The 22,511-nt window shown below is 31.9% G+C and overlaps 14 protein-coding genes across 14 annotated transcripts; 7 read left to right on the top strand and 7 right to left on the bottom strand.

The window, feature by feature from the left end:
• Positions 1 to 5: 5 nt before the first annotated feature.
• Positions 6 to 1,429, bottom strand: Dph5 (diphthine synthase; the record flags this gene model as incomplete). The annotated part of the gene is made up of 6 exons (XM_761062.2): positions 6 to 187; positions 249 to 313; positions 436 to 623; positions 659 to 767; positions 922 to 1,046; positions 1,194 to 1,331. 6 exons carry the CDS (start codon positions 1,329 to 1,331, stop codon positions 6 to 8), a joined length of 807 nt encoding a protein of 268 aa, XP_766155.1.
• Positions 1,430 to 1,481: 52 nt separating this feature from the next.
• Positions 1,482 to 2,878, top strand: ADK1 (Adenylate kinase 3; the record flags this gene model as incomplete). Its single annotated transcript, XM_761061.2, has 5 exons — positions 1,713 to 1,832; positions 1,966 to 2,070; positions 2,197 to 2,337; positions 2,464 to 2,796; positions 2,830 to 2,868. 5 exons carry the CDS (start codon positions 1,713 to 1,715, stop codon positions 2,866 to 2,868), a joined length of 738 nt encoding a protein of 245 aa, XP_766154.1.
• A 250-nt stretch (positions 2,879 to 3,128) lies between these two features.
• TpMuguga_01g02380 (uncharacterized protein) lies at positions 3,129 to 3,767 on the top strand (the record flags this gene model as incomplete). Its single annotated transcript, XM_061305220.1, has 1 exon — positions 3,129 to 3,767. One exon carries the CDS (start codon positions 3,129 to 3,131, stop codon positions 3,765 to 3,767), a length of 639 nt encoding a protein of 212 aa, XP_061161979.1.
• Positions 3,768 to 3,961: 194 nt separating this feature from the next.
• ZNF207 (Zinc finger protein 207) lies at positions 3,962 to 5,414 on the bottom strand (the record flags this gene model as incomplete). Its single annotated transcript, XM_761060.2, has 3 exons — positions 3,970 to 4,023; positions 4,197 to 4,883; positions 5,055 to 5,228. 3 exons carry the CDS (start codon positions 5,226 to 5,228, stop codon positions 3,970 to 3,972), a joined length of 915 nt encoding a protein of 304 aa, XP_766153.1.
• On the top strand, positions 5,345 to 5,650 carry TpMuguga_01g02730 (uncharacterized protein; the record flags this gene model as incomplete). The annotated part of the gene is made up of 1 exon (XM_061305266.1): positions 5,345 to 5,650. One exon carries the CDS (start codon positions 5,345 to 5,347, stop codon positions 5,648 to 5,650), a length of 306 nt encoding a protein of 101 aa, XP_061161978.1.
• Positions 5,651 to 5,752: 102 nt separating this feature from the next.
• TpMuguga_01g00631 (uncharacterized protein) lies at positions 5,753 to 7,489 on the bottom strand (the record flags this gene model as incomplete). The annotated part of the gene is made up of 1 exon (XM_761059.2): positions 5,753 to 7,489. One exon carries the CDS (start codon positions 7,487 to 7,489, stop codon positions 5,753 to 5,755), a length of 1,737 nt encoding a protein of 578 aa, XP_766152.2.
• A 293-nt stretch (positions 7,490 to 7,782) lies between these two features.
• On the top strand, positions 7,783 to 8,840 carry TBP (TATA-box-binding protein; the record flags this gene model as incomplete). The annotated part of the gene is made up of 4 exons (XM_761058.1): positions 7,783 to 7,900; positions 8,071 to 8,262; positions 8,375 to 8,578; positions 8,686 to 8,840. The coding sequence occupies 4 exons, from the start codon at positions 7,783 to 7,785 to the stop codon at positions 8,838 to 8,840; spliced, it is 669 nt and encodes a 222-aa protein (XP_766151.1).
• A 239-nt stretch (positions 8,841 to 9,079) lies between these two features.
• On the top strand, positions 9,080 to 14,219 carry TpMuguga_01g02825 (MIF4G domain protein). Its single transcript, XM_761055.2, has 4 exons — positions 9,080 to 12,968; positions 13,163 to 13,293; positions 13,539 to 13,660; positions 13,904 to 14,219. Exons 1-4 carry the CDS (start codon positions 9,455 to 9,457, stop codon positions 14,202 to 14,204), a joined length of 4,068 nt encoding a protein of 1,355 aa, XP_766148.2. The 5' UTR covers positions 9,080 to 9,454; the 3' UTR covers positions 14,205 to 14,219.
• TpMuguga_01g00626 (uncharacterized protein) lies at positions 13,945 to 15,260 on the bottom strand (the record flags this gene model as incomplete). Its single annotated transcript, XM_061305033.1, has 5 exons — positions 13,945 to 14,214; positions 14,262 to 14,402; positions 14,434 to 14,490; positions 14,705 to 14,801; positions 14,833 to 15,260. The coding sequence occupies 4 exons, from the start codon at positions 15,258 to 15,260 to the stop codon at positions 14,283 to 14,285; spliced, it is 702 nt and encodes a 233-aa protein (XP_061161607.1). The 3' UTR covers positions 13,945 to 14,214; positions 14,262 to 14,282.
• Positions 15,261 to 15,396: 136 nt separating this feature from the next.
• On the bottom strand, positions 15,397 to 16,141 carry TpMuguga_01g00625 (uncharacterized protein; the record flags this gene model as incomplete). Its single annotated transcript, XM_061305032.1, has 5 exons — positions 15,945 to 16,141; positions 15,831 to 15,912; positions 15,681 to 15,700; positions 15,614 to 15,646; positions 15,397 to 15,483 (listed from the first exon to the last, which is right to left on the bottom strand). Exons 1-5 carry the CDS (start codon positions 15,996 to 15,998, stop codon positions 15,397 to 15,399), a joined length of 276 nt encoding a protein of 91 aa, XP_061161606.1. The 5' UTR covers positions 15,999 to 16,141.
• A 161-nt stretch (positions 16,142 to 16,302) lies between these two features.
• On the bottom strand, positions 16,303 to 17,480 carry TpMuguga_01g00624 (uncharacterized protein; the record flags this gene model as incomplete). The annotated part of the gene is made up of 4 exons (XM_061305031.1): positions 16,303 to 16,557; positions 16,678 to 16,759; positions 16,883 to 17,035; positions 17,200 to 17,480. 4 exons carry the CDS (start codon positions 17,478 to 17,480, stop codon positions 16,303 to 16,305), a joined length of 771 nt encoding a protein of 256 aa, XP_061161605.1.
• Positions 17,481 to 17,668: 188 nt separating this feature from the next.
• TpMuguga_01g00623 (uncharacterized protein) lies at positions 17,669 to 17,986 on the top strand (the record flags this gene model as incomplete). Its single annotated transcript, XM_761051.2, has 1 exon — positions 17,669 to 17,986. One exon carries the CDS (start codon positions 17,669 to 17,671, stop codon positions 17,984 to 17,986), a length of 318 nt encoding a protein of 105 aa, XP_766144.2.
• Positions 17,987 to 18,213: 227 nt separating this feature from the next.
• ATG18A (Autophagy-related protein 18a) lies at positions 18,214 to 20,224 on the top strand (the record flags this gene model as incomplete). Its single annotated transcript, XM_761050.1, has 5 exons — positions 18,214 to 18,325; positions 18,579 to 18,822; positions 19,005 to 19,147; positions 19,339 to 20,005; positions 20,077 to 20,224. 5 exons carry the CDS (start codon positions 18,214 to 18,216, stop codon positions 20,222 to 20,224), a joined length of 1,314 nt encoding a protein of 437 aa, XP_766143.1.
• A 263-nt stretch (positions 20,225 to 20,487) lies between these two features.
• On the bottom strand, positions 20,488 to 22,480 carry TpMuguga_01g00621 (uncharacterized protein; the record flags this gene model as incomplete). The annotated part of the gene is made up of 1 exon (XM_761049.2): positions 20,488 to 22,480. One exon carries the CDS (start codon positions 22,478 to 22,480, stop codon positions 20,519 to 20,521), a length of 1,962 nt encoding a protein of 653 aa, XP_766142.1. The 3' UTR covers positions 20,488 to 20,518.
• Positions 22,481 to 22,511: the final 31 nt, after the last annotated feature.

Genomic DNA, 22,511 nt, shown 5'->3' with positions numbered 1-22,511 from the left:
AGTCTTTATTGTGAATAGTGATTGAAGAATAGTTCTTCGTAGTGATGGAGGTGCGGAGAACAAATGACGAGTGAGTGTAAAGGAGGACCAAAGTCGAAGTTTAATAAATCTTGAAGTTTGCCAGATTTAATTACTTGATCTTTTGAACATAAGCGAGCCATACCAATCACCATAAAATCAATCTTACCTATTTTTCATATATTGGTAATGCAGTTGGTAATATTATAGTAATAGTAATAGTGGATTACTGTGTGTGGTGTTATTGGATTGAACGTATAATAATTGCTCAATTGCCTTATTTATACTCATAAATCTGTAAACAACGTTAGTACTAGGATTTGAGGTAAATTAAATAATAGTACAAATGAGTGTAAATTGAGTAAATAAATAGGATTGAGTTGATAGTAGAGGGGATCAGGGAGAGTGATGGAGTACCTAGGTTCCTCAAATATAAGTTTATTTTTCATAATATTCTCAACACTTCGTTCCCTAACTTTAATATCCAGCAAACACAAAGTGTGTAAATTATTGTTATAATTCTGCATTATCTTGTCGTAGAAACTAAAAGGTTTCCAATTCTCCTCAAAAAATGGTATTGATACGGTCTCACCAAATCTATACAGCTAAGTAATGTTAATAATAGTATTTTTAGAATTACTTGTAATCCGGTGATTCCAACGGAATTCATAATACTAGCGTTATTTATGATATTGACATCGATGCCACAGTTCATAGCTTTATAATATATTTCAACATGTGTTGTAGCACTAACACATCATTATTACTGGTAACCAAGAGGGTGATGTAAAGTTAGTAAAAAATAATTACAATTAATTAAATGGTGGTTAGGTTAGAAAATTGTAATAACTGGGATAATGTGTAATGTTATAGTATCAGGAATTGCCTGGAAGCAACGCAAACCTAAAAGGATCTCCTGCGATAAGTAAAACAACATTTTTATCCTTAGCTTCATTTAATAAAGTATCATTCTGTTCCTCGATAAATATCCTATCCACTTCCTTTATCTCCTTCCCATAATATTCCTCCTACTCCACAATTAACCTAATTCTGTACATAGTTAAGTATGTAAACATATTTAGTAAAAAATAATGAGATAAAGTAAAATAAACATCTAAAAGCGTTGAAAATGTGTAATAAGGAAGGTGAATAAGGGATTGGATAGATAAGAATACTAGTTTCTGTTTATCGGAGTTGATAAGGAATGAGGTGTAGATTTCGAGGTAAACAATATCTGCATTTTTAATGGCTTTAAACCCTTTGATAGTAATATCCTCGACATCACCAAGACCAAGGCCAACTATACTCAGCATCTCATTATTAACCAAATTAAACAGTATTATGATACAATTAATAAGTTAGCTACATTAATAATATTAACAGTGTTATTAGTTATAAATGGGTTGGTTTAATCTTTGGGTATATGTGTAATAATGGGGAATTATAGCAGAATATTAATTAATTGTTATTATAAAAATAATAATTCCACTTGATTCCTCAAATTACTTAAATTGTTTTTTCAATTTTAATAATTTTTAAGGCTCTAAATTTTCCAATTCCACAGATTCTGTTAATTTCACGAATTCAATCAAATTATCATTAATTCACATATTTCAATTGTTAATTTTTTGTAATTAATTTATTGTTTGAATTAAATTATTGTGTTGAGTTGTTAATATTTGTGAATTTAAGAAATGACAAATTTAGAGGACTTCGAAACCACTGATTTACTCTCGGAACTTAAGCGCAGATACAACTGCCTAGGAAAACCACAGGGCAATTTCGTATTCTTAGGACCGCCAGGATCCGGGAAAGTATATCTCACCTAATTACCTCACTTATTCCTAATTTTACACAATTTTTATTTATTCACTACTTTAAAATACTTTTTATCTAGAATATACCCTTGTGTAATAGTAATAATTATGGCATTAATGTTGGTATTAGGGAACTCAATCACATATATTGAAGAATAGCCATTGCTATTGTCATTTATCAACTGGTGATTTATTTCGTGAAGCTATTAAATCCGGCACACCAACCGGCCTCAAGGTACTACATTACAGTCCTTACTAATCCTCTAAGAGAGATTTGTATACTTGGTTTTACAGCTATTTATACTATTAACTATATACTTAATATATATACATACTGGCCATATCACTGTAATGTTATTAGGCTAAAGAGTTTATTGATAAGGGTTTATTGGTCCCTGATGAATTAACTTTATCTCTGGTCCAAGAAAGAATTAATTCACCTAAATGTCGACGTGGTTTCCTCCTCGATGGTTATCCAAGATCAATCTCACAAGCTAAAGATGTATCTACGCACTCTAGTTATTCAATGCACTATTAACACCAGTTACTTGGCATTTACACCACTTACAATATATATAGTATTTAAAGTAATTACATTATATACTTAGTATTAATTTTTTTAATGTAGTTGAACAAATTGCTGAAAAGTGTTGGAAAGAAATTGAATGGTGTATTTTCATTTAACGTGTCAGACGAAGTGATAGAGAAGAGAATAGTAGGCCGTTTGGTACATCCAGGCTCAAATCGCGTATACCATAAGGTGTTTAACCCTCCGAAGGAAGAAGGTAAAGATGACCTCACAGGAGAGCCGTTGATAACACGTAAAGATGACAGACCTGAGATCATTAAAAAGCGTTTAGAAGTCTATAAAAAGGAAACCGCGCCACTGGTGGATTACTATAATAACGAGAATTTACTTCATAGCGTAAACGCAAACAATAATGTTGAATCCATTACCAAAGTATTTTTATTATCTAGTTTTAATTTGATTTAGGAAGTGGAAAAATTGGTACTTAAAACATCCAAACTCTAATGTAATATATATTAATACACTTCAATATATATATATATATAAGTGTTATATATATTAATACACCTCAGTATATATAAGTGTTTATATGTACATAGTATATATACTTAATATTCTTAATGTAGTACACTATAGGTATGGCAATCCTATTTATATGTGAATTAAACGCTAAATCAAATGTTTACAGTGTTAATATAAAAATGTGTAAGAATGGCCTAACCCAATCATCAGTAAATATTAAGATAAAACTATGAAAGATTAACATGTTAGATTACAAATTAGAGTATAAAGCTGAACTGGTAAATGGATTACCAGTCTTATATTGTAAATTTGGTAATGACCAAGACTGGAACAATATCACACATTTAAGATGTGACATTGAGAAATTATCATTTACCAATTTGCATCGAAAGAAATTTACTCATTTAAACTGTAATAATCAGTTGAAAGATCTACTGTTCACTATTACGTTTAATTGTGCTTGTTCGAACGTAATCTACAAAGACCAATTACTCTGGAGTTACTGGGTAAACCCATTATATGGATATCCCATTAAACTACTTTTTAATCTTAAAAGTAATACCCTAACACTATTATTCAAACAAAACAAACTCATATCTCTAGACATCCAATTATTTAACTCAGCAAATAGTGTGACCGATGTGGATGATGGTATATTGGAGATTGAGAATGGGTTTGTGGAGATGATAGAGAAGGATAGGTATGTAAACAGTGTAGAGACGACCTTGGGTTTAGCATGGCAAAGGGATCCTGGGGAACCGTTCCCAACCTCAGTGATATATCAAGGGAATAATAGAGTAATATTGGTATGTGCGCGTCAATTCATAACTTGCACATTTAACGGTGTTCAATGGACCAAAAACACTACTAAAACACTTTAATAAGTAATAATATAGTAAAACTAATTGGTTATGGTTAAGAGTAGAATAAATTAACACGTAAATATAGTTCATAATGTAGTATACTATGTGCTATGTATACGCTATATAGTATACATAGTGTATATACATATAAGTATGATAACATAATAACAATATATAGAAGAAGGGAAACAACATCATATTGAATGTTTTTTATTAAAATTTAAGATTCAACCCAGTTATACTTATATTTTGCACGTAATTCTTCTATTGAAACCTGGAACAACATGACAAAAAGTTATTTAACTTTAGTATGTGATTAGGTAAAATTTAATGAAAAAATAATTAAAAAAATAACTATTTTGAAAACAAATGTTGAAAGTTGATTGGGTTAGAGGAAATAAATTTCCTCTCTATGACTATTGCTGCTGTAACTAGTAAAAAAATTACGTCATCAGTAGAGTATGAAAGTTTGGTGTTTGGAATTGATGGTAGCGGTATTGGTAAAGGTTTCGTCCCTGTAACTTTGTAATATATCACCTTCTCCTCCTTCATATTCTCTCCACTTTTGGCACTTTTAACATCCCAGCCACTTTCAAATTTATTACTCACACTTGTCACACTGTCATTCACCACATTACCATTATTTAGACTATTGACTGTACTAACCACATTGGCATTGGTGGTGTGATTAATGCTTAAAAAGGGTTTAATGTGTAATTTAGTATTAATAGTGTCTTTATCAGGTTTTTCCTGCTTTATTGGTAAACCGTAAGCATCCAATATTAGTAATTTATTACCAGTTACTACATTATCATTCTCAACTTTATTACTTTCAACTGCAGCAGTAGTGGTGGTATTAGTAGTAGTAACAGCAGCAATTGGAGCAACAGTGTTGTTATTATAAAGTAAGTTAGGGGTAGTAGTAGTGGGAGTGAAACAATTGGGTAGTTGAATTTGGGTCCAGTTAATCCGTTGCTGTTTTTGTTTATTAATGTTGTTGAGTCTATTGTAATATTGCATTCGGTGTTCTTCTATGATGTCAACTGGAACGCCATTCATGCCCTGAATTGTTGAAGTTATGTTATCACGCCCCTCTAATGAATTTGGGACTCTATTCAATGTAGATTTGTGGACCTAAATACCCCGAAAGGGGTAATTATATAGTAGTATCAAACATGGTATATGTTTTTAGCTAATATCAGGGGTAAATAACTGTAAAAATAATAATTTTACAAACAAATGTTAAAAATTAATAGAATTAGGATATAGAATTAGAATATGTTATAGTATAGTAGTAAGAATTACCTGTTGTAGATGTACTAATAGTCCATTGGCAGTTTCTAGTTTACGATTACATTCGGGACATTTAAAATGTTTAGCTTTTTGATGTTGGATGAGTACTTTTTCATTATCAAATTCACGAAGACAGAAAAAACAAAAGGGCTTTATGGTACAAGACTTCCTACTCTTCCGACCCATCCCTAACTATTCCCTCTCTTTTATTAAAATAAATGTAAAATAAACAAAAACAAAATCTACATATTTAGTTATTATCTCTAATACACCTCACAAACTTTTATTCTCACTGCCTTTTAATGATTAATCTTTTTAACAAACTTAATTCCACTAATTTTTTAAACAAAGTTTTTAATTTTTATAATTTTACTAATAAAAATCCTAATTTTTATAATACCTCCGTTAATTCCCATAGATTCTATAGTGGCGGTGTTAAGAGGTGTAAGAACAGTTATTTTACCTATGAATCAGTGGAATCTGATTACAATAAATATTTTAAGCCTAAAAAGGATTTAATGAAATCCTTCCCTCAAGGATATATTAAAGTAGTTAAACTTAAAGGAATCTCATACAATAACTACAGCAAATACAAAATCAAACCCTAATCTAATCTTCTTTGCTATATACTAAGTTATATCTAAATTTTTGATAAATAATACCAGAATTAAACACAATAATATGCCAAATATAGCTAAAATAGCAGTTAATCAAACCCTAACTAGGTATGAATAGTGTGTGAAAAGATTAAGTACAAGTTTGTTTAAAGTATTAAAATCTTTAGTGTTGGTAGTGTTGATCAGAATTTCATTCCTAACCTCATCGATTTTCAACTCAAAACTCTTTCCTCTAATCAACAATTCCTTATTCATTTGTACATCTGGTACGTTAATATCATTGTAAGCTCTTTTTAATTCCTTTAAAACCTTTTCCACCTTTACTGTTCCAAATGGTATTTCTAAACTCTGATCACAACCCATCAACATTCCATCAGTCATTTTACACATACCAACATCCATTTTAGAGTTTATTGGTTTAAATTTTATATCACTCTTAATAGGAATTTTCAATTTTGTTAAGCCAAAATTAACAAAATTTTCTTCAAAAGTTAATGTATTTCCATCCAAATTTAATAAATTTTCGTTTAAAATTATTTTACCCTTTCTACTTTCAAATTCCTTTATTATCTCTTTCATATCATTTTTTCTCATCACCCTTATATACTCAATATTACCACTATTTTTACCACTAATAATAGTTTTGTCGTTAGTATTATTGATTACATATACTTTATTTACACTATTACTTATATTAACGCTATTATCCGTATTAATACCTTTATCAGAATTGTATGGATGAAAAAGGAAAGTGATTGATGGCGATTTATAAATGTTGACAATATCTTTCATATGATTTGCGATTAGTAAAATGTTGTTTTGTGTTAAATTGGTAAGTTCTGGAAATGGTGGATTTGGGTCATTAGGATCCATTGTGTTCTCAGCTCTTGACTCGTTTACCCACTCACAACTCTTATTATAAAAGTCAAATAACTCTTCAACACCTGTGCCAACACAATATACGTAACGGTACTGTTGTAACACTGTTGTTATTCTATTACATAGTTCTAATAATATTTCTATTAAACATTCGTCTAATATATCCATAATCAGAATTATGTTGCCAGTCATTATTTTATTCACCAATTCCTCCACGGTATTTTCTACACCAGTCACATCTACAGAGTTATTAGTATTACATTGGTTAGGAGTACTGAGAAAGAGTATAAAATCATTAGGATTAGTGTGTTGGAAAATATTACTGTTAAAGGACTTGTAAATGTCGTTTTTAAGACTAGAATTTGAGACTATAAATAGTTTCTCACTCACATTCCCATGCCTTAACATATAATTGCAACCTCCAAAATTATAACCATTACTATATCCAACTATTTCCATTTCCACTGCCGTGCTAGTACCAACATCCAAAATACTAGTATCATCAATATTATTATCAATATTGATGCTAGTAATTAGTGTTAAAAATTGGTTAAATGAAATTATATGTAATTTATATTCATATTTATAATTTTTCTCCCTAACATTGTTTATCACTTTGTTAATCCTATGGCTGCTAAGGGTATGTGTATTGACTCCATTTGTACCATTAGTTGTAGTGAGTACGGTAGAAAGGGAGAAAATGGGAGAAGTAGTAATAACATGTGTAGAAGATAAGTTAAAATATTTATTTAACAAGTTTAATCCAAGAAATGATTTAACGTTTGTAATTAAAATAATATTAATAGCGTTACAACTGAATTTTGAGTATATTAACTCACTATTATAAGATGATAATAACTTGGTTGGAATATCACATAATATTATAACGCGGCCAAAAGTAACTAGAACACTATTACAATCATTACAATTACACAAATATCTCAGATCCATCACAAAATCACATCTTCCCAAATATATTATTTAATTTTTATTTAATAATAATAATCTATAATAAAAGTGGAATAATGGTATGAATGGTATAATCAGTATAAGGAAGTACAAGAGTATGGAATGGGGGAATAAAGAATAAATTAATAAATTACTTTTTTCCAAATTCCTTAATATGTAAAATATTTTTTCTCTTAATTTTATCTTTCATTTTTTACCAACAACTTTTTTAATAATATTTTAATACTGCAATAATAGTAACATAGAATATTGGTGAAGAGTGATAGAATATTAGGATGAATAAGAATAATGAACGAGTTGAGTCGGAAACGTCTGAAAAGGACTTATTACTACTCAATATCGATACCAATAACCCACAAGTTTTAAATAAACTTCAACAACTTCCCTTCAACAGTATTTTTTCTATCTAAACCCTTATTTACTTTACTTATTCCGAATTCTTCAAATTTTTTGATATTTTTCTATTGTTTACAATTTTTTTACTAAATTTAGTCCATAGTTAATTTGTAGTTAGAGTATTGTTAGTTTACTAAACCTCTTTCTGGAAGTAATGATGAGTATAGACATGAATGTACCGATGGTACAGAATATAGTCGCCTCGGTTCATTTGGGAGAGGAGTTGGATTTAAGAGAAATTGCAATATCAACCCGAAATGCAGAATATAATCCCAAGAAATTTAATGCTTTAGTTTTAAGGATGCAAAATCCAAAGTGTACTGGTTTAATTTTCAGAACTGGACGAATTATTATTACTGGTACTGCTTTACCGAGCACACTCCCACTCACTTAGTTATATATATACTTGGTTATCCACTAGGAGTTATTCCCTCCGGAGTCTTAATTATATATAGTACTAATCTGGTATAGGTAGTAAAACAATAGAGGATACAAGATTGGGTGGAAAGAGAATGGCTAAGATGATTAGGAAGGAGACTGGTTTAGATTTAAAATTTAATAATTTTAAAATTGAGAATATTATTGCCACTTTCAGCTGTAATGTTCCCATTCGACTTGAAGTCTTTTCACAAGAACATAAAGATTTATGCAACTATGAACCAGAGTTTTTTGCAGGTTCGTAACTGCCGTTTCCAATTCTAGTTATATAGCTATCCCCTGCAAGGGCCTTAGTCATGTATTGTAAACTAAATTAAACATAATATAGTAATATGTTGTTTTAGGATTGGTGTATAGATGTCGTATAAATGAAGAATCTGAGGCTGTTTTATTAATATTTGTTTCTGGAAATGTTATTATCACTGGCTGTAAGTCCGCACAGGAAATTCAATACGTCTTCAAAACCATGTATCCAATACTACATCAATACCAGCACTAATCTTATGCCACTAACTATATATTACTAATATTAATACACAATTTCGAGCAAGATAATTCCGAGAGTACGAAGAAAAATCAGCAGCAAAAAAATAGAATTCATTCGTACCAATATACTATAGTATAGAATAATAATATGTAATAGTAGAATGATGGAAATAATAGAATTAAATAATGGAGTGATGAGATGAGTAGGAATGATTTAGGTGTGGGGAGTAGAAAAGTGGATTTAGTTAATAAATAATATTCTATTTATATTATTATTGAGTTAATGTGAATTTATAAATTTTATTGTTTTATAGTGCAATTTTGGGGTCTTTTGTTAATCTCACTGTAATGGAACAGGGTACTACTCACTCCCCTATTATTTCTATTCGCTCCATTACAACTATTACCCCTTATACCACACATATGCCTATCCATATATAAATAATTATAGTATAATAATATTATACTACTGGTATACTGAGGGTTAAACCGTAATATTACCATTTTGATTGCAATTTAATTATTTCAAGGGTCAAAGTAAATTTCTTGCTCGTAGATTTGTAAAATTTTCTGGATAAATATTGTTAATTTTGATTATTTTTGTAATACTGATTTGTATTTGTAGAGATGATGAGATTGTTCAGGCGCAACTCCAAAACCATTTCCAACGCCAGTGATACATCACAACAGCCCAGTACTTTAACGGATAATCCAACTCCAGTTACTCTAGAAGATTCTGATAACATTGTTGATGCTGTTGATATGGTTGACACTGTTGATATGGTTGACACTGTTGATATGGTTGACACAGCTGATATGGTTGATAGTTTTGATAGTGTTGCAGATAGTTCTGAGATTGTTGATGATTCTGCTTATATCGTAGATGATTCTGTTGATATCGTAGATGATTCTGCGGATATGGTTGACACAGTTGACGTTATTGAAGATAGTGTTAATGGTGGTGAAATTGTAGCGGTTACAGTTTCTGATACTAGTGATATAGTAATGGATAAGGTAGAAGAGTTGGAAAATACATTAGTAAATTCTTTTTCAGGGGACACAGCAGAGAACTCCATTGAATTAGATACTACTGCTATCACTGACGCTATGGTTTTGGACAACTCTGTAGAAAATCTCAATACTAACAGTAACAACTCAGCAATTGTTAGTACTGGTGAGGCAGATGAGAATGTAGAAAGTAGTAGTGTAAAAAGAAGGGTTAATATGAAGTCAAAACGTAAGAATTCAAAGCATTACAATAATTCATATCATAATAGTCCATATTACCCACAATACACCACCCCCCCATACCAGCACACTTCTAACTACAATACGTCAAACTATTCTACTCCTAACTATAGTACTCCCAACTATAATACACCCAACTATGCGAACAACTATGTGGGTCCCATCTATCCTTATGGAAATTTTAACAAATATTATCCGACACAGTATAATAACACTGCCCCTGGCACTGCAGTTAACTTTAATGTTAACCCGAATAACTCTATGAATATGACTGGTGTTAATGCTCATAACACTGGTAATGTGAGTAGTGTGGTGAATAAAATTCAGTTATTGAAGAATAGGCAAAGGTCCGCATTACAAATATTGAATCCACACACTGGGGAAGTCATTAATTCATCCACCGCCACCACACCTCATCCAGTTAACACTGCTACTCCCACTACTACTGAGATTCCCACCACTAATATTCCTACTGGTAATATTGAGCATGACGCTACTATGCCCAGTACTATGACTAATGCTGTACCTACTGTTGTTCCCACTGTTATGCCTAGTTCTATCCCTAGTACTATTACTAATGCGATGACTAATACTATCCCCAATACTATGACTAGTAGTGTATCTAGTACCATGACTGGTAGTATTCCAACTACGGTGCCTGATACTATTCCTACTGCAATCCCAAATGCTATTACTAATTCCATCCCAAATGCTATGACTAATTCCATACCTGATACAATGCCTACTACGATCCCAAATGCTGTGACTAGTGCTATACCTAGTAGTAATATTGTTGATATGGTAGATAACGCGGTGACTCAGGACACTGTGGATTTAGTTGAGATGGCTGGGGAAAATCATATCACTGCCTCGATTTCCGTGGCAAGTGTTGACTCAGTTGATAACAGTGACACAGTTGATAATGACAGTAGTGTAACTATGAGTTTGGATTGGCAGGAGAATACCCCGACACAAATGGCGCCCCCGATTTTGTTAATCTCAGTGCAGTCGAAGCCAAAGACCAAGATCAAGAATAAGCCTATAAATCCAGCGGAAATTATACTCACATTATCTGAGCTGCACCCGAACCCTAATATTTCCACACACAACTCTCACTCTAAGTCACATTCACGCAAAATCTACAATGTCCCGGCTGAAACCGGTGATGGCGTTATTGGTGATCGAGTTGAACCGGTTGTTAGTAAAGTTGACCCGTTGAGAATAGTTAAGCCTGTCTTTGGAGTGGATTCTGAGGATAGTGAGGATTCAGTTGATATAGTTGATGACTCATTAGTTATTGTTGATACTATCAAGGAAAATAACCGTCTAGAACTTCCGACCACTTCCCCATTTGGTGCTGACACCGGTGATAGCCTGTTTGATCTTGGGAAAACAGTTAATGGGAACACAGTTGATATTATTGCTGACCCAGTTAACATTAATATTAAGGATAGCATAACTAAAAGTATGGTTGAGCCTGTTAGTTTGGTGGTAGACGTAGTAGAACCACCTCACACTGAGTCCAAACTTGAATCACAGGGATTGGATTACTCGGTTGATCATTTGATAAGACTTTCATTTGGCGTGTTTGATGTAGAAATTGAAGATTTGGGCACATTTAAAATCGTTCCGCTCAACTATGTGATCCGTAAAAAGGCTAAGAAAACACCTCAATGGAGGGATATCTCAGCGACTAACTCGATTAACACGGTAAGTAGTGTTAATGGAGTGAATGGAGTTAGTAGAATGAGTAAACTGGATCAGTTGAAGAGATCAATACGTACATTATTGAATAAACTGACGGTGGAGAACTTTTTGGTAGTTTCAGAGAAGATTGTGGCTATTTATAGAGAAATGAGTTTAAGAGAAGAAGTGGAGGTGTTGGTGGACTTATTACATGAAAAGGGTACCACGGAATTGGAATATGCTGATATGTATGCTGACTTGGCATTCTTACTGAGATATTCTTACAACGACATCTTGGATCTTGGGAACAAGACAACGTTGTTTCATAAAAGTTTACTAAACAAGTGCCAAGACTCCTTTGAGCAAATCAACTCCAACGCCTCCCTTGATAAGTCTGTTATTCTCGGCAGTATTAGGTTTATGGGTGAGCTATTTCTGCGTAAAATTCTCTCCATTAATATTTTGAAGAGGATTTCAAATACCCTCTTATTCTCACGACAAACTACTAATATTACCAGTGCTAACAGTAGCGGTAGTAGCAGTGAAGAAAATCTCAACTCCACCTCTAACACCGCTACTAACGGTGTTAATATTGCTAATAACATGAATAATAGTAGTGCTACTACATCAACTGATCCTACTGTTAATACTGCTGTAGAAACTACTGAAACTTCCACTACTACTCCTCCTACTTCTACTTCTTCTACAACTACTACAGCTACTACTGATAATACTAATAACTCTGTGCCACCTGCCGCCGTACAGAATGTGGAAGGTATTGAGAATGAGCCGCCGATGAATTTGTTGGAATGTTTTGTGGAATTATTGACAACGATAGGGTATACAGTGGAGCAGATACCAGGGGGAGTGCAGATGTTGGATGAGTATACAGGAATACTAATACAGTTGAGAAATAGCGGAAAGTACCCGACGAGAATAAACTTCAAGATTCAAGATTTAATTGATTTGAGGAGAAGGAATTGGAAACTAAAGTTGTTTAAGGAAAAGGCAACTTCAGTGTCACAGATACATAAACAGGTGGAACAAGAACAACTTACCGGCTCGATTAATAGCGTTGAGGGAAAGTACATTACTGCTGGGTTACAAGTTAACCGACATTATACTCAATTCCTACTGGATAAAAGACAAATTGCCATAGATTCACTTGTTAATGGTGTTTATACCGGTTCACCGCCAGTTGCAGGAGGTATCCCCATTTCTATTCTCCCACATCCCTCCGGGGGTTTAGTTATCCCTACTGGGTTTTAGTTATCCCTACTGGGGTTTAGTTATACAGTTCATTATTTATATCTATCAAGGGTCTTAATACTACTTATACTATATCTACTTTTACATACTTATATAATACTATAACTATTGATGTGCTGATGGTATGTGTAGAAAAGAATAGTATGGATGAGATGATGAATATAGTGAAGGAGTTTGAGAGTTTGTGCTGCAGAGAAGCACTTGATGACGTTTGGAAGAAATTCAGTCCTAACGATTCGGAAGCTATCGTACTCTTTCAGCAGGTACTGCGTTACGGGGCTCCTCCACGGGGCTTGTCCCTACAACAAGTTTTAGTTATGAGTTAATCAGTTGTAGCTCCCTAGGTTTTGTTACCCCCCACAGGGGTACTTTATATTTGGTTATCACCTACTACCTATTTATCTCTTTTCCACTATTTGTAACTTTAGTTATATCCCTACTTGTATATTTAGTTATACATTTCTAGTACAGTTATACAGTTTAGAGTATTGACTTAAAAATTGTGTAGATGTTGAAGAGTTGTATGAATAACGTTGATTTGGATTCGGGGCTTAAAATGGCTGATCTTATCGCATTTCTAATCGCGAAAATTATCGACTCCGATACACTCAGAGCCAAACTGCTCAACATGTAAGATTTTACACCTCTTAAATTATTTACAATTTGTAACTAGTTTTCAGAAATAATTAGGTATACAGGTAGATACCAGTAGGAAGTGTTATTTTTCCTAACCCTAAAATTTTCAATATTTATTCTCATTAAGTTTATAATTATTTGATTTTTTCATTAAATTTTAATTATTTTTTACCAAAATTGATCTAATTTAGTTGTGTATAGTTAACTTTATAATATATATTTCGCATAATGTTGTAGATTGTGTAATAATTATGTGATAAGATTGAATGAAGAAATGAGTGAAAATGAGCATGTGATATCATACGTGACGAGGATTTTAACGAGGTTGTTCTGCAGATTACCAGGCGAGTCACGTAACTTACTTGAAAGAATTTCACTGCCCAATGACTTCAATACTGCGAAACAACTTTGCGTGTCACTCGTCCACTCGGTTAGAGAATACTCAACAGTTGACCTGGGCTTCACGAGAAGAATCATAAGAAGACACCTCTACTCCACCTTCCAACATGAAAACTTACTTTTCCTTGATCTTATATAATTTGATTCAACTGTATATTATTTTTATAGAATTAATTTTATATATAATTGAATATACCTTGAGGGTCAGTGGATAATATTAAGATTTAACGTGTATGAGATAGGAAATGAGCCAGGAAGAACGAGTAATGGAAAGCCAGTTATGAGTGAGTGGCATAGAGTTAAGGTGGGCCATTTCCAAGTAAACACACATTAATCTCTAAAGAAATTTAATTTATCGATGAAATTACTGATAAAAATCGAATTAAAGCAGGATGCACGCCGTTCTCTTTCATTTCCTCAATTAACTACAAACATAACCATAATACTACTAATAGAATAACTAATTGTGTTAGTATAGAATTGTAGGTAACTAATTGTGTTATTATAGAGTTATGGGTAAAAATGTGTAAATAGGACCCCTTGGGGAGATAACTAAGAACTTCCTGGTGATATAACAGAGTAAGAATATGTGTATATAATTAGATATGTGGGTGGGAGCAAGCACCGTAACGGAAATACCTCTCTCAGCCTTTCTAATGATTGCTTTTTGTAAAAAATTAAAAATCCATTGAAAATTAAGGTGTAGGAAGTTGAGGTAAATTCAATACCGGAATTGCTAAACGTGACATAAAATTAATAAAAAGTACCGGAATTCCTTAACCAGACGCTCAAAATATAGTAAATCACGTCGTTTCATACTCTGCCATAGCCTCTTATGATACTTATTCCTCCTATCAATTATGATATTCATACCCACATCATTGTTCAGCTTTATACTGGTACCGGTAGTGTTAGTTAAATGAGTTGTAGTAGCATTTTCTAGAGTGTTGTTTGCCTCAGAGTTATCAGAAGTGGGACCAGATTTTGATATTATTTTACTATTTTGAGAATTTTCAACATTATTAGGGATTTTAGCATTTTGAGGAGTTGTGTTGCTGGGAATAAGTTGTTTGTAAATATTGTGGAGAGATTGCTTAATGTGCTTGGAATCATCAGAAAGACCGACTTTAGGTAAACGAACCCTCAAAGTTGAAGGCCTTATCCTTTTACTACGCAAAATCACACTTAAAAACATTATACTACCGCTTATTTACTCAATTTTACACTCAATAACTTATAATTATCGAATTATTATTGTAAAATGTTATTGCAAGGTGACGTAATTATTGTAAAATGTTATTGCAAGGTGACGCAGTTATTGTAAAATGGAGTTATTGTAGGATGATCTTATTGTATAAATCTTCTTGATTTTTCTTTAATTTTTTATACTTTTCTTCCAATTCCTCGTTCTTCTCTTCCTAACACATATGTAACAGCGCTAACAGTGTACTAACTAATTTTTATATAGTTAATTGTTAGATAATTTTTATATAGTTAATTGTTAGATAATTTTTATATAGTTAAGTGATATAACAATTGTAAGAATACTTGATAAATGTTGAAGTTTATTTGTTTGGAATTCTGCAAATAAATTAATATTCTATTTACAACAAACTCGCTCATCCACTCCCATACCTATACATTGTATTACCACCAACTGTGGCATGATTAATTAAATTTGTGAAAAAATAATTGGAAAATGTGTAAATAAATGTTATGTATTTGGTAAAAACAAGAATAGCTGGAGGTATTAGTGAAAGAATACGTGAGATAGAGTCGATGTTGGAGTTGTGTTCAAGATTCACATTGATGAGAGTATAAGGAGGTTGATTAACTTCAAGTAAAGGCTAAAGTAATATTAAGAGTAATAAAAACTCACAGCTAAGCCATTTACAAAGTTTATCAGAAGTATTATACTTGAAGTTATTCTCATGTATTATCATAATTATATTAAAAATGTGAAATTAAAATTTTGGAAAAAAACATTAAAAAACTAATAAATTATGTTAAATTATTGAAAGATATTTTAAATTCAATCAATTTATATAAAATTATGTAAATTTGGTTAAGATTATATAAAATAATGTATCTATACACACTACAACATCACAATAGATTATGTACTAGACTGTAATCACTCTAAATTACTTAAGAATTGTCATGTAGATAAATTAGATGAAATTAAAATTAATAAAAAATAATTAGAATGAAAAATAGTTTCCGAACAGGTAGCGTGATTAGTGATGTGATTTATTGTGTTTGGATTTCGATTTATCGTTGGAATTATTACTTCGATAATTAATTTGTTTGTCAGAGGGTTTGGAATAGGGTGAGGGTCTAGAAGGACGTTCCTTCCGCTTCGGTGAGGAACTCCTAGCAGTAGAAGAACTCCTTCTACGAGGTGACAGAGAACGTTTTGAACGACTGTTATTACGAGAATATGATGATGAACGATCCCTCATGCCTTTACGCGTTGATTCTTCTCTCTTTCTCTAAAATCAAATGAAAAATAGTTATTCCCAGATAGGGGTATTACGCCAAATATAAGCTAAATAACTAGAAAATGAAATAAAAATAATCCCAAGATAAGTAGTGAAATAAGTAGAGAATACGTTGGAGTCGGAGGGTTCGTTGGACTTGTGTGATAGATAACTGTTATCCTTACGTAATTGGACATTCATTAAGTGTAATTCTCTATATTAATCATGATATAGTATAAATAGTAGCATAGTAGTAGGTAACTGTAAAAGTATGTAAAACTAAGAAACTAAGTTCTATGAGAGGATTAGAGGGAATAAAAGTCCGTGATGAAGATACGTTAATCTCTTTTCCATTAATTTGTTAAGTTCTTTTTCTTTATTCAATTCAATAAATAAAGGCTGAATATGATTTTCCAATAGAGTCTTTGATAACTCATCATTCTCAATCTTCAGTAAACGAACCTTATCAATCAAATATCTACCCAATACTCTACACATCAATTTCAATCATAATAATAAACTGTACCTATTAATATTAACCACATAACTAATAGTATACTAAATTAATGGTAAACTAACTCAAAATTATGCGTAAATAAAGCATAGTTAAGAGTATATAATATAGTTAAATTTATTATAGTGTGAGTGAGATACGATTGAGATGAGAATTGTTTAGAATTTAGTTGTTCTTTAAGTTTTGTATTTTCGGTGCTAAATTTGTTCAGTTTAGCCTTTAAATCTAAAATTTCATTATTTTCAACAGATTTTTCATAAGAATTTCTGAGAAGGCGAATGTCAGATAAACTTGACTTCCTGTTTTGCAACTCCTTTTGCAATGTAGAAATTATGGACAAACAATAAGACTTCACAGTCTCAACATCGTTCATACCATTCACAGTGTCTATCAAATCCATCAACTTTATTTCCCCGTCCATTTTTTAACACAGCTCCCGGGATTCCACGTTTTAAATTAATTTACCCAATTACTAACATTATTGACACTATTCATATTTTAAATGGTATTTTTTAGGAATATTCTATTAAATAAAATTAAAATATATTTAACTAAATAAGAATAATATTAAAAGTGATAAATAGTGTAAATGGTAGTGTTGTCGTGAAGATGAGTTCAGGGTATTTGAGTAATTTATTGAATGATTTGGAGAAGATAAATAAGTTCATAAATTCAGTTTCAGATGGAGATAAAAAGGGAATGTTAGAATCTTTTAACGGATTTTCGTGGGACGATGAACTAGTTCGAGATCATTTACCAAAATATTGTGAACTAAACACAGAGGATCTAAAATATATTGACGGAGTCTTTTCACATCTGTGCCCAAAATTCAACCAGGTCAGTAGTCCATCGCTAAACACCATGGCACTTTGGCTTAAAACCAGACTCCACCTTCAACATCAATTGTCACCTTTTCATCTCACTTAATTTTTTACCCATAATCTTTTCTTAAGTCGGCCATTATGAACAGATTTTTTTATAATTTATCATTAATATTTTTGTAAAATCGGTATACAATATTTTTGACTAGGATTTCGTAACATTAATTTTTTAGTGTTAAATTTACACATTTTCAAATTATCCTAAATTTTAATAAAATAATAGTAAAACAATACTATTTAAAGGGGATAATATTGAAATGAAAGGTGCTTAAGATGTCTTTTAATGATGCTAGATTTAATCAGGATGGAACTTGCATATGTGTGGCCAATGATCATGGATTCAAAATCCTAAATACTAATCCGCTAGTTATCACCTGTGATCGAGGTATTGTGTTGCGTGCAGGCAATTCCTTCTACAAACTACTCAATTTACTAGATATATACAAGATTACTTTAACTATTTTAAACTGTAAACTCGTGACAACGAATCAAAATAATTGGCGATATAGGAAAATGTATTTCCTCTAACCCGATCAATTATTGATATTTATGTTGTTTACATGGAATTTTCCGTTATTTTACTCCTAAATTACGCGATAATAAATAATACACTTGATATTGCAATAATGATGTGGTAGATTTGCGCAATAAGAATGTTGGAAGTATCGGAATCGCAGAGATGTTGTATAGGTCCAATTTATTGGCATTGGTGGGAAATGGAGAATATTATGACATTCGCAAAGGTGCAATGAGATCAGTTCATAAGTTCATTAAGCCCTGGAAACAAAATGTTGTTACAGTTTGGGACGATAAAAAACATGTTGAGGTCGTTCAACTTGTTTTTAATGATTCTATACTCAACATCAAACTCATGCATGATATGTACTGCTTTACGGTGCTTGTACTTCCCCGGAGGGGTACTTAGTTATATATACACTTATTTATTCACTCTTTGACTCTATTAATACTAGTCATCTAGTTAACCTACTATAATATATATCTTAACAGTCAATATCTTTGACTATATAATAAACCTTGATGGGTTAAGTGGAAAATGATTATAGGTTGGTTGTGGTATTGAAATATAGAGTCTATGTGTATCAAATGAGTGATGTAAGTCTATTGGATTGTTCAAGCACCATATATAACTTGTTGGGTATTGTTTCAACTTCAAGTTCCAAGTCCTTAAACATTATCGCTTATCCTGGTATTTCATTACGGTGCTTCTAACACCCACATAGCTTAATTATATATAAGCTTAATTATATATAAGCTTAATTATATATAAGCTTAGTTATTCCCTAGTCAGTTACATACATACGGTAGGTGCTTAGTTATACCCTCAAGGGGCCAACATTTACTCATTAATTATTGCACATGGTATTAATTGTGGAATAGGTAAGCTGAGGGGCACTGTGATTGTCCAATTATATACGAAATTGAAAGGAAAATCAGTATTTTCAGAAGAAGATGAGCTTTTTTCATCAGAACAAAACCGTGAAACCCCTGTAAATTGTATGGAAACGTTTGATTTGAGTGAAGTTTTAGAGTCGGGTGAAGAGGTTGGAGGTTATAAAAAAGTAGTGTTGAAGATGAAATTACATAGAAGTGAGATTACAGCCGTAGGTTTAAGCCCTAACGGATATCTGCTGGCTACGAGTTCTCAGGAGGGACAATTTATTAAGTTATTTGACACTTTATCTGGTGAATTGATTCAAGTGTTTCGTAAAACAAATCGCTTTGGCCGAGTTACAAAGTGTTTAATCGATAAAGATTCAAGATGGTTGGCAGTGGTTACTGACCGTCCGAAACTATATGTGTATGAAATTGATCAGGAAGCGATTAGGGATTGCGAATTTGGAAACCAACGCCGTAAAGTCAACTTTGCAAATTCGTGTATTGTTGATATTAATAATGATCATTCCAACGTGGGAAAGTACTTTAAAATGTATAAATATTCAATGACTAACCCCGCAACAAAATGTGGATATGATAAATTTTGCAATAAAATCGTTAATAAAACAGTTATGCTATTAAATTCTTTCACATACATTTGTTCATACAGGTTAGTAATCGATTTTATTAATTATTCAGTGTAGTAGATACTATAGTATGAATTAGTGGAAAAATGTTTAGACCTATGAATAAGGAGAATATATTGGATTGTGCATTTATGGAGGGCGAAAGTATGGGCGTGGTATTGCAGAGCGGAAAGGCTCTTAAGCTCTACTTTAACCCATGCAAATCAACTCAATTGAAAGTCCTCTTTTATCATTATCTTTAATTTTTTAATATTATCGACTATAACTATAGTAATATTATTCCTGTATAATTAAATTGTGAAGATTGAGGAAAAAATAGAAGCAAGAAAATTTTTCGTTACCAGAACTATACTCCTAATACTATACACATACACATATAAAGTATATAGTATAGTAGGTATATTTTAAACTTTTAAATAATGGTATAAAATATTAAATTAACTTTAAGATTTAAATTAAGAAGTTTATAGTGAGAAAACCGAATATTACTACATTGAGATTAAAAGTTAAACAAAAACTACATTTAAAACCATTGATCATTGATTTTGATCAATGTTAATATCGAAAATGAAAAAGCTGAGTGGGTCGGCTTCCTTTAAAGAGGTTTGAATCTGTGATCCTCCAGAGGTTTCAGGAGTTGGTACTGCATTTTGTAAGTAGAAGTCAAAGTGATTAGAAAAAACATCAAATTCAACAAACTTCCAAATACCATAATCATCCACAAAATATCTCGTAACAATATCAGAGTTATTAGGTGAACCAGAGGTACTAACAGGGTTATCAGTAGTATTAGTAGTGGTATGGGTAATGTCAATGTTGATGAAACCGAGTCTTGGGGTTGCTGAAGGAAAGAAAACCCTTACAAAAGATGAACTTTGACCATTTTGGGCCCTCCAAATAAAAAAAGAATCTAATTTAACTGAGTGGAAAAATCGGCCTTCATAAGGTAAATAAGTCTTAAAATCAATACCTTTACGGGAACCTTGTAATACATATTTGGAATCATGATTCAGTATATCCAATTCCATTCCCAACTTCTTAGTATTCAAATGATTCAAAGGGTTTATATGGTTTACTGAGTTCGGGTTAGGTATGTTAGAATTAGTAAAATCAGTGTTTAAAAATTGATCATCGGGTTGATTAGTGTAGGATTGAGGGTTTTTGATAATTTGATTATAAGTTTGCTTATTAATTGGAATGTAATTACCAGAATTATCCTTCATAAAATATTTGACGGAGTCTTTCTCATCATTTGTTATCTCAATCTTCAACAAATTAACTGATATATCAGGGTTTGTATTAGTAATAAGTGTGACAGCAGTTGAGCGTTTAGAGCCAGATTTCCAAACCTCCTTACCACTATCAATAACTTTTTTTAAATGATACCCGGTGAGAGGGAAGAACGTTGTAGCTTTGAGTAATTCTGAGTTCTCATGTTTGAGGTAAAATTCGTCCGAATTCGGCTGGGCTGAGACGTCAAGGACAACAGATCCGATAATCTCAATCTTACTTTTCATATCGATGTAACTGTCCTCAAAGTCCTTAGAGTCGCACTGAACCCATTGATTATCATATTTCTTGTAGTAACTGGAAATGTTATCCGAACCGTCAGATGTGTAAATAACCTCTACAAGTCTGTACTCTCCATAAAACGAGTGTGCCGAAACAGTTAATAAACGCTCAGAACCTGATGCCTCCCATATCAAAGCTTCATTCTCTGAAACCACACTAATACGCTTATTTTGGGGCTTTAAAACTTCAACTATTAAAGAAGGAATTCCATCATTCAACTCGTATTCATATGAAATTCTATCATTATTTTCAAGGGCCAATATATTCAGAATTCTTCTGCTAGGAACTTCTAATTCATTTACATTTCTACTTTTAGTCTCATGTTTATCAGCCATTTGATTATAATTCTCCAAAATATCATCGAAACTATCATTAATATTATCACTAGGAACTGTGTGGTCGGGGTGTTTACTCGTGACAGCAGAATTACTAAATGAATTATCAGTGGAATCAAACTGCGTTAAAACATCATTTACATCATTTTTAGCACCATTTTCAACATTATTACTAGTATTACTATTGGATACAATTTCCATATCTTTGATTTTTTTATCATAAACATCTTTATCAATTCTAAGGTATAAATTCCCCATTTTATTGTAATAAAACGTTACAAAGCCTTCACTTTTTAGAATTTCAATAGAAACTAAAGAATCATCAAGTTTAGAGCTTGAAACTACTGTAACGCTCATGCAAAACTGACCATCTTCTTCTTCCCAGAGAGGGTCCACACCATTTTTGACCCTTGTTATATGTTTCTGAGTATTAGAGCTGATTTCTGTATATATTAACCCATTATTTGTTGTGGTATTAATTGAGAATCCAGAGTTTATTACATATTTTAGGTCCAGATCCTCTGCCCACACATTCCCGTTTTTACACAAGATTCCTGCTAAAAATATTATTAAAACGTGATGTGTAAACATATATTACATTAAAACATATTATAACACCTAA

Source organism: Theileria parva, chromosome 1 (assembly GCF_000165365.1).
Source record: "Theileria parva strain Muguga chromosome 1, complete sequence, whole genome shotgun sequence".
Taxonomy (NCBI): Eukaryota; Apicomplexa; class Aconoidasida; order Piroplasmida; family Theileriidae; genus Theileria; species Theileria parva.
Note: the sequence above shows the minus strand (reverse complement) of the source record. Positions and strands in the feature narration are given on the sequence as shown.

What these genes read in the sequence shown, in the direction of transcription:
- TpMuguga_01g02825 (XM_761055.2), top strand. Translation starts at nt 9,455, where the DNA reads ATGATGAGATTGTTCAGGCGCAACTCCAAAACCATTTCCAACGCCAGT. An exon ending in CTATCGTACTCTTTCAGCAG is followed by an intron (nt 13,294 to 13,538) that starts GTACTGCGTTAC and finishes AAAATTGTGTAG; the next exon opens with ATGTTGAAGAGTTGTATGAA. An exon ending in AGAGCCAAACTGCTCAACAT is followed by an intron (nt 13,661 to 13,903) that starts GTAAGATTTTAC and finishes ATAATGTTGTAG; the next exon opens with ATTGTGTAATAATTATGTGA.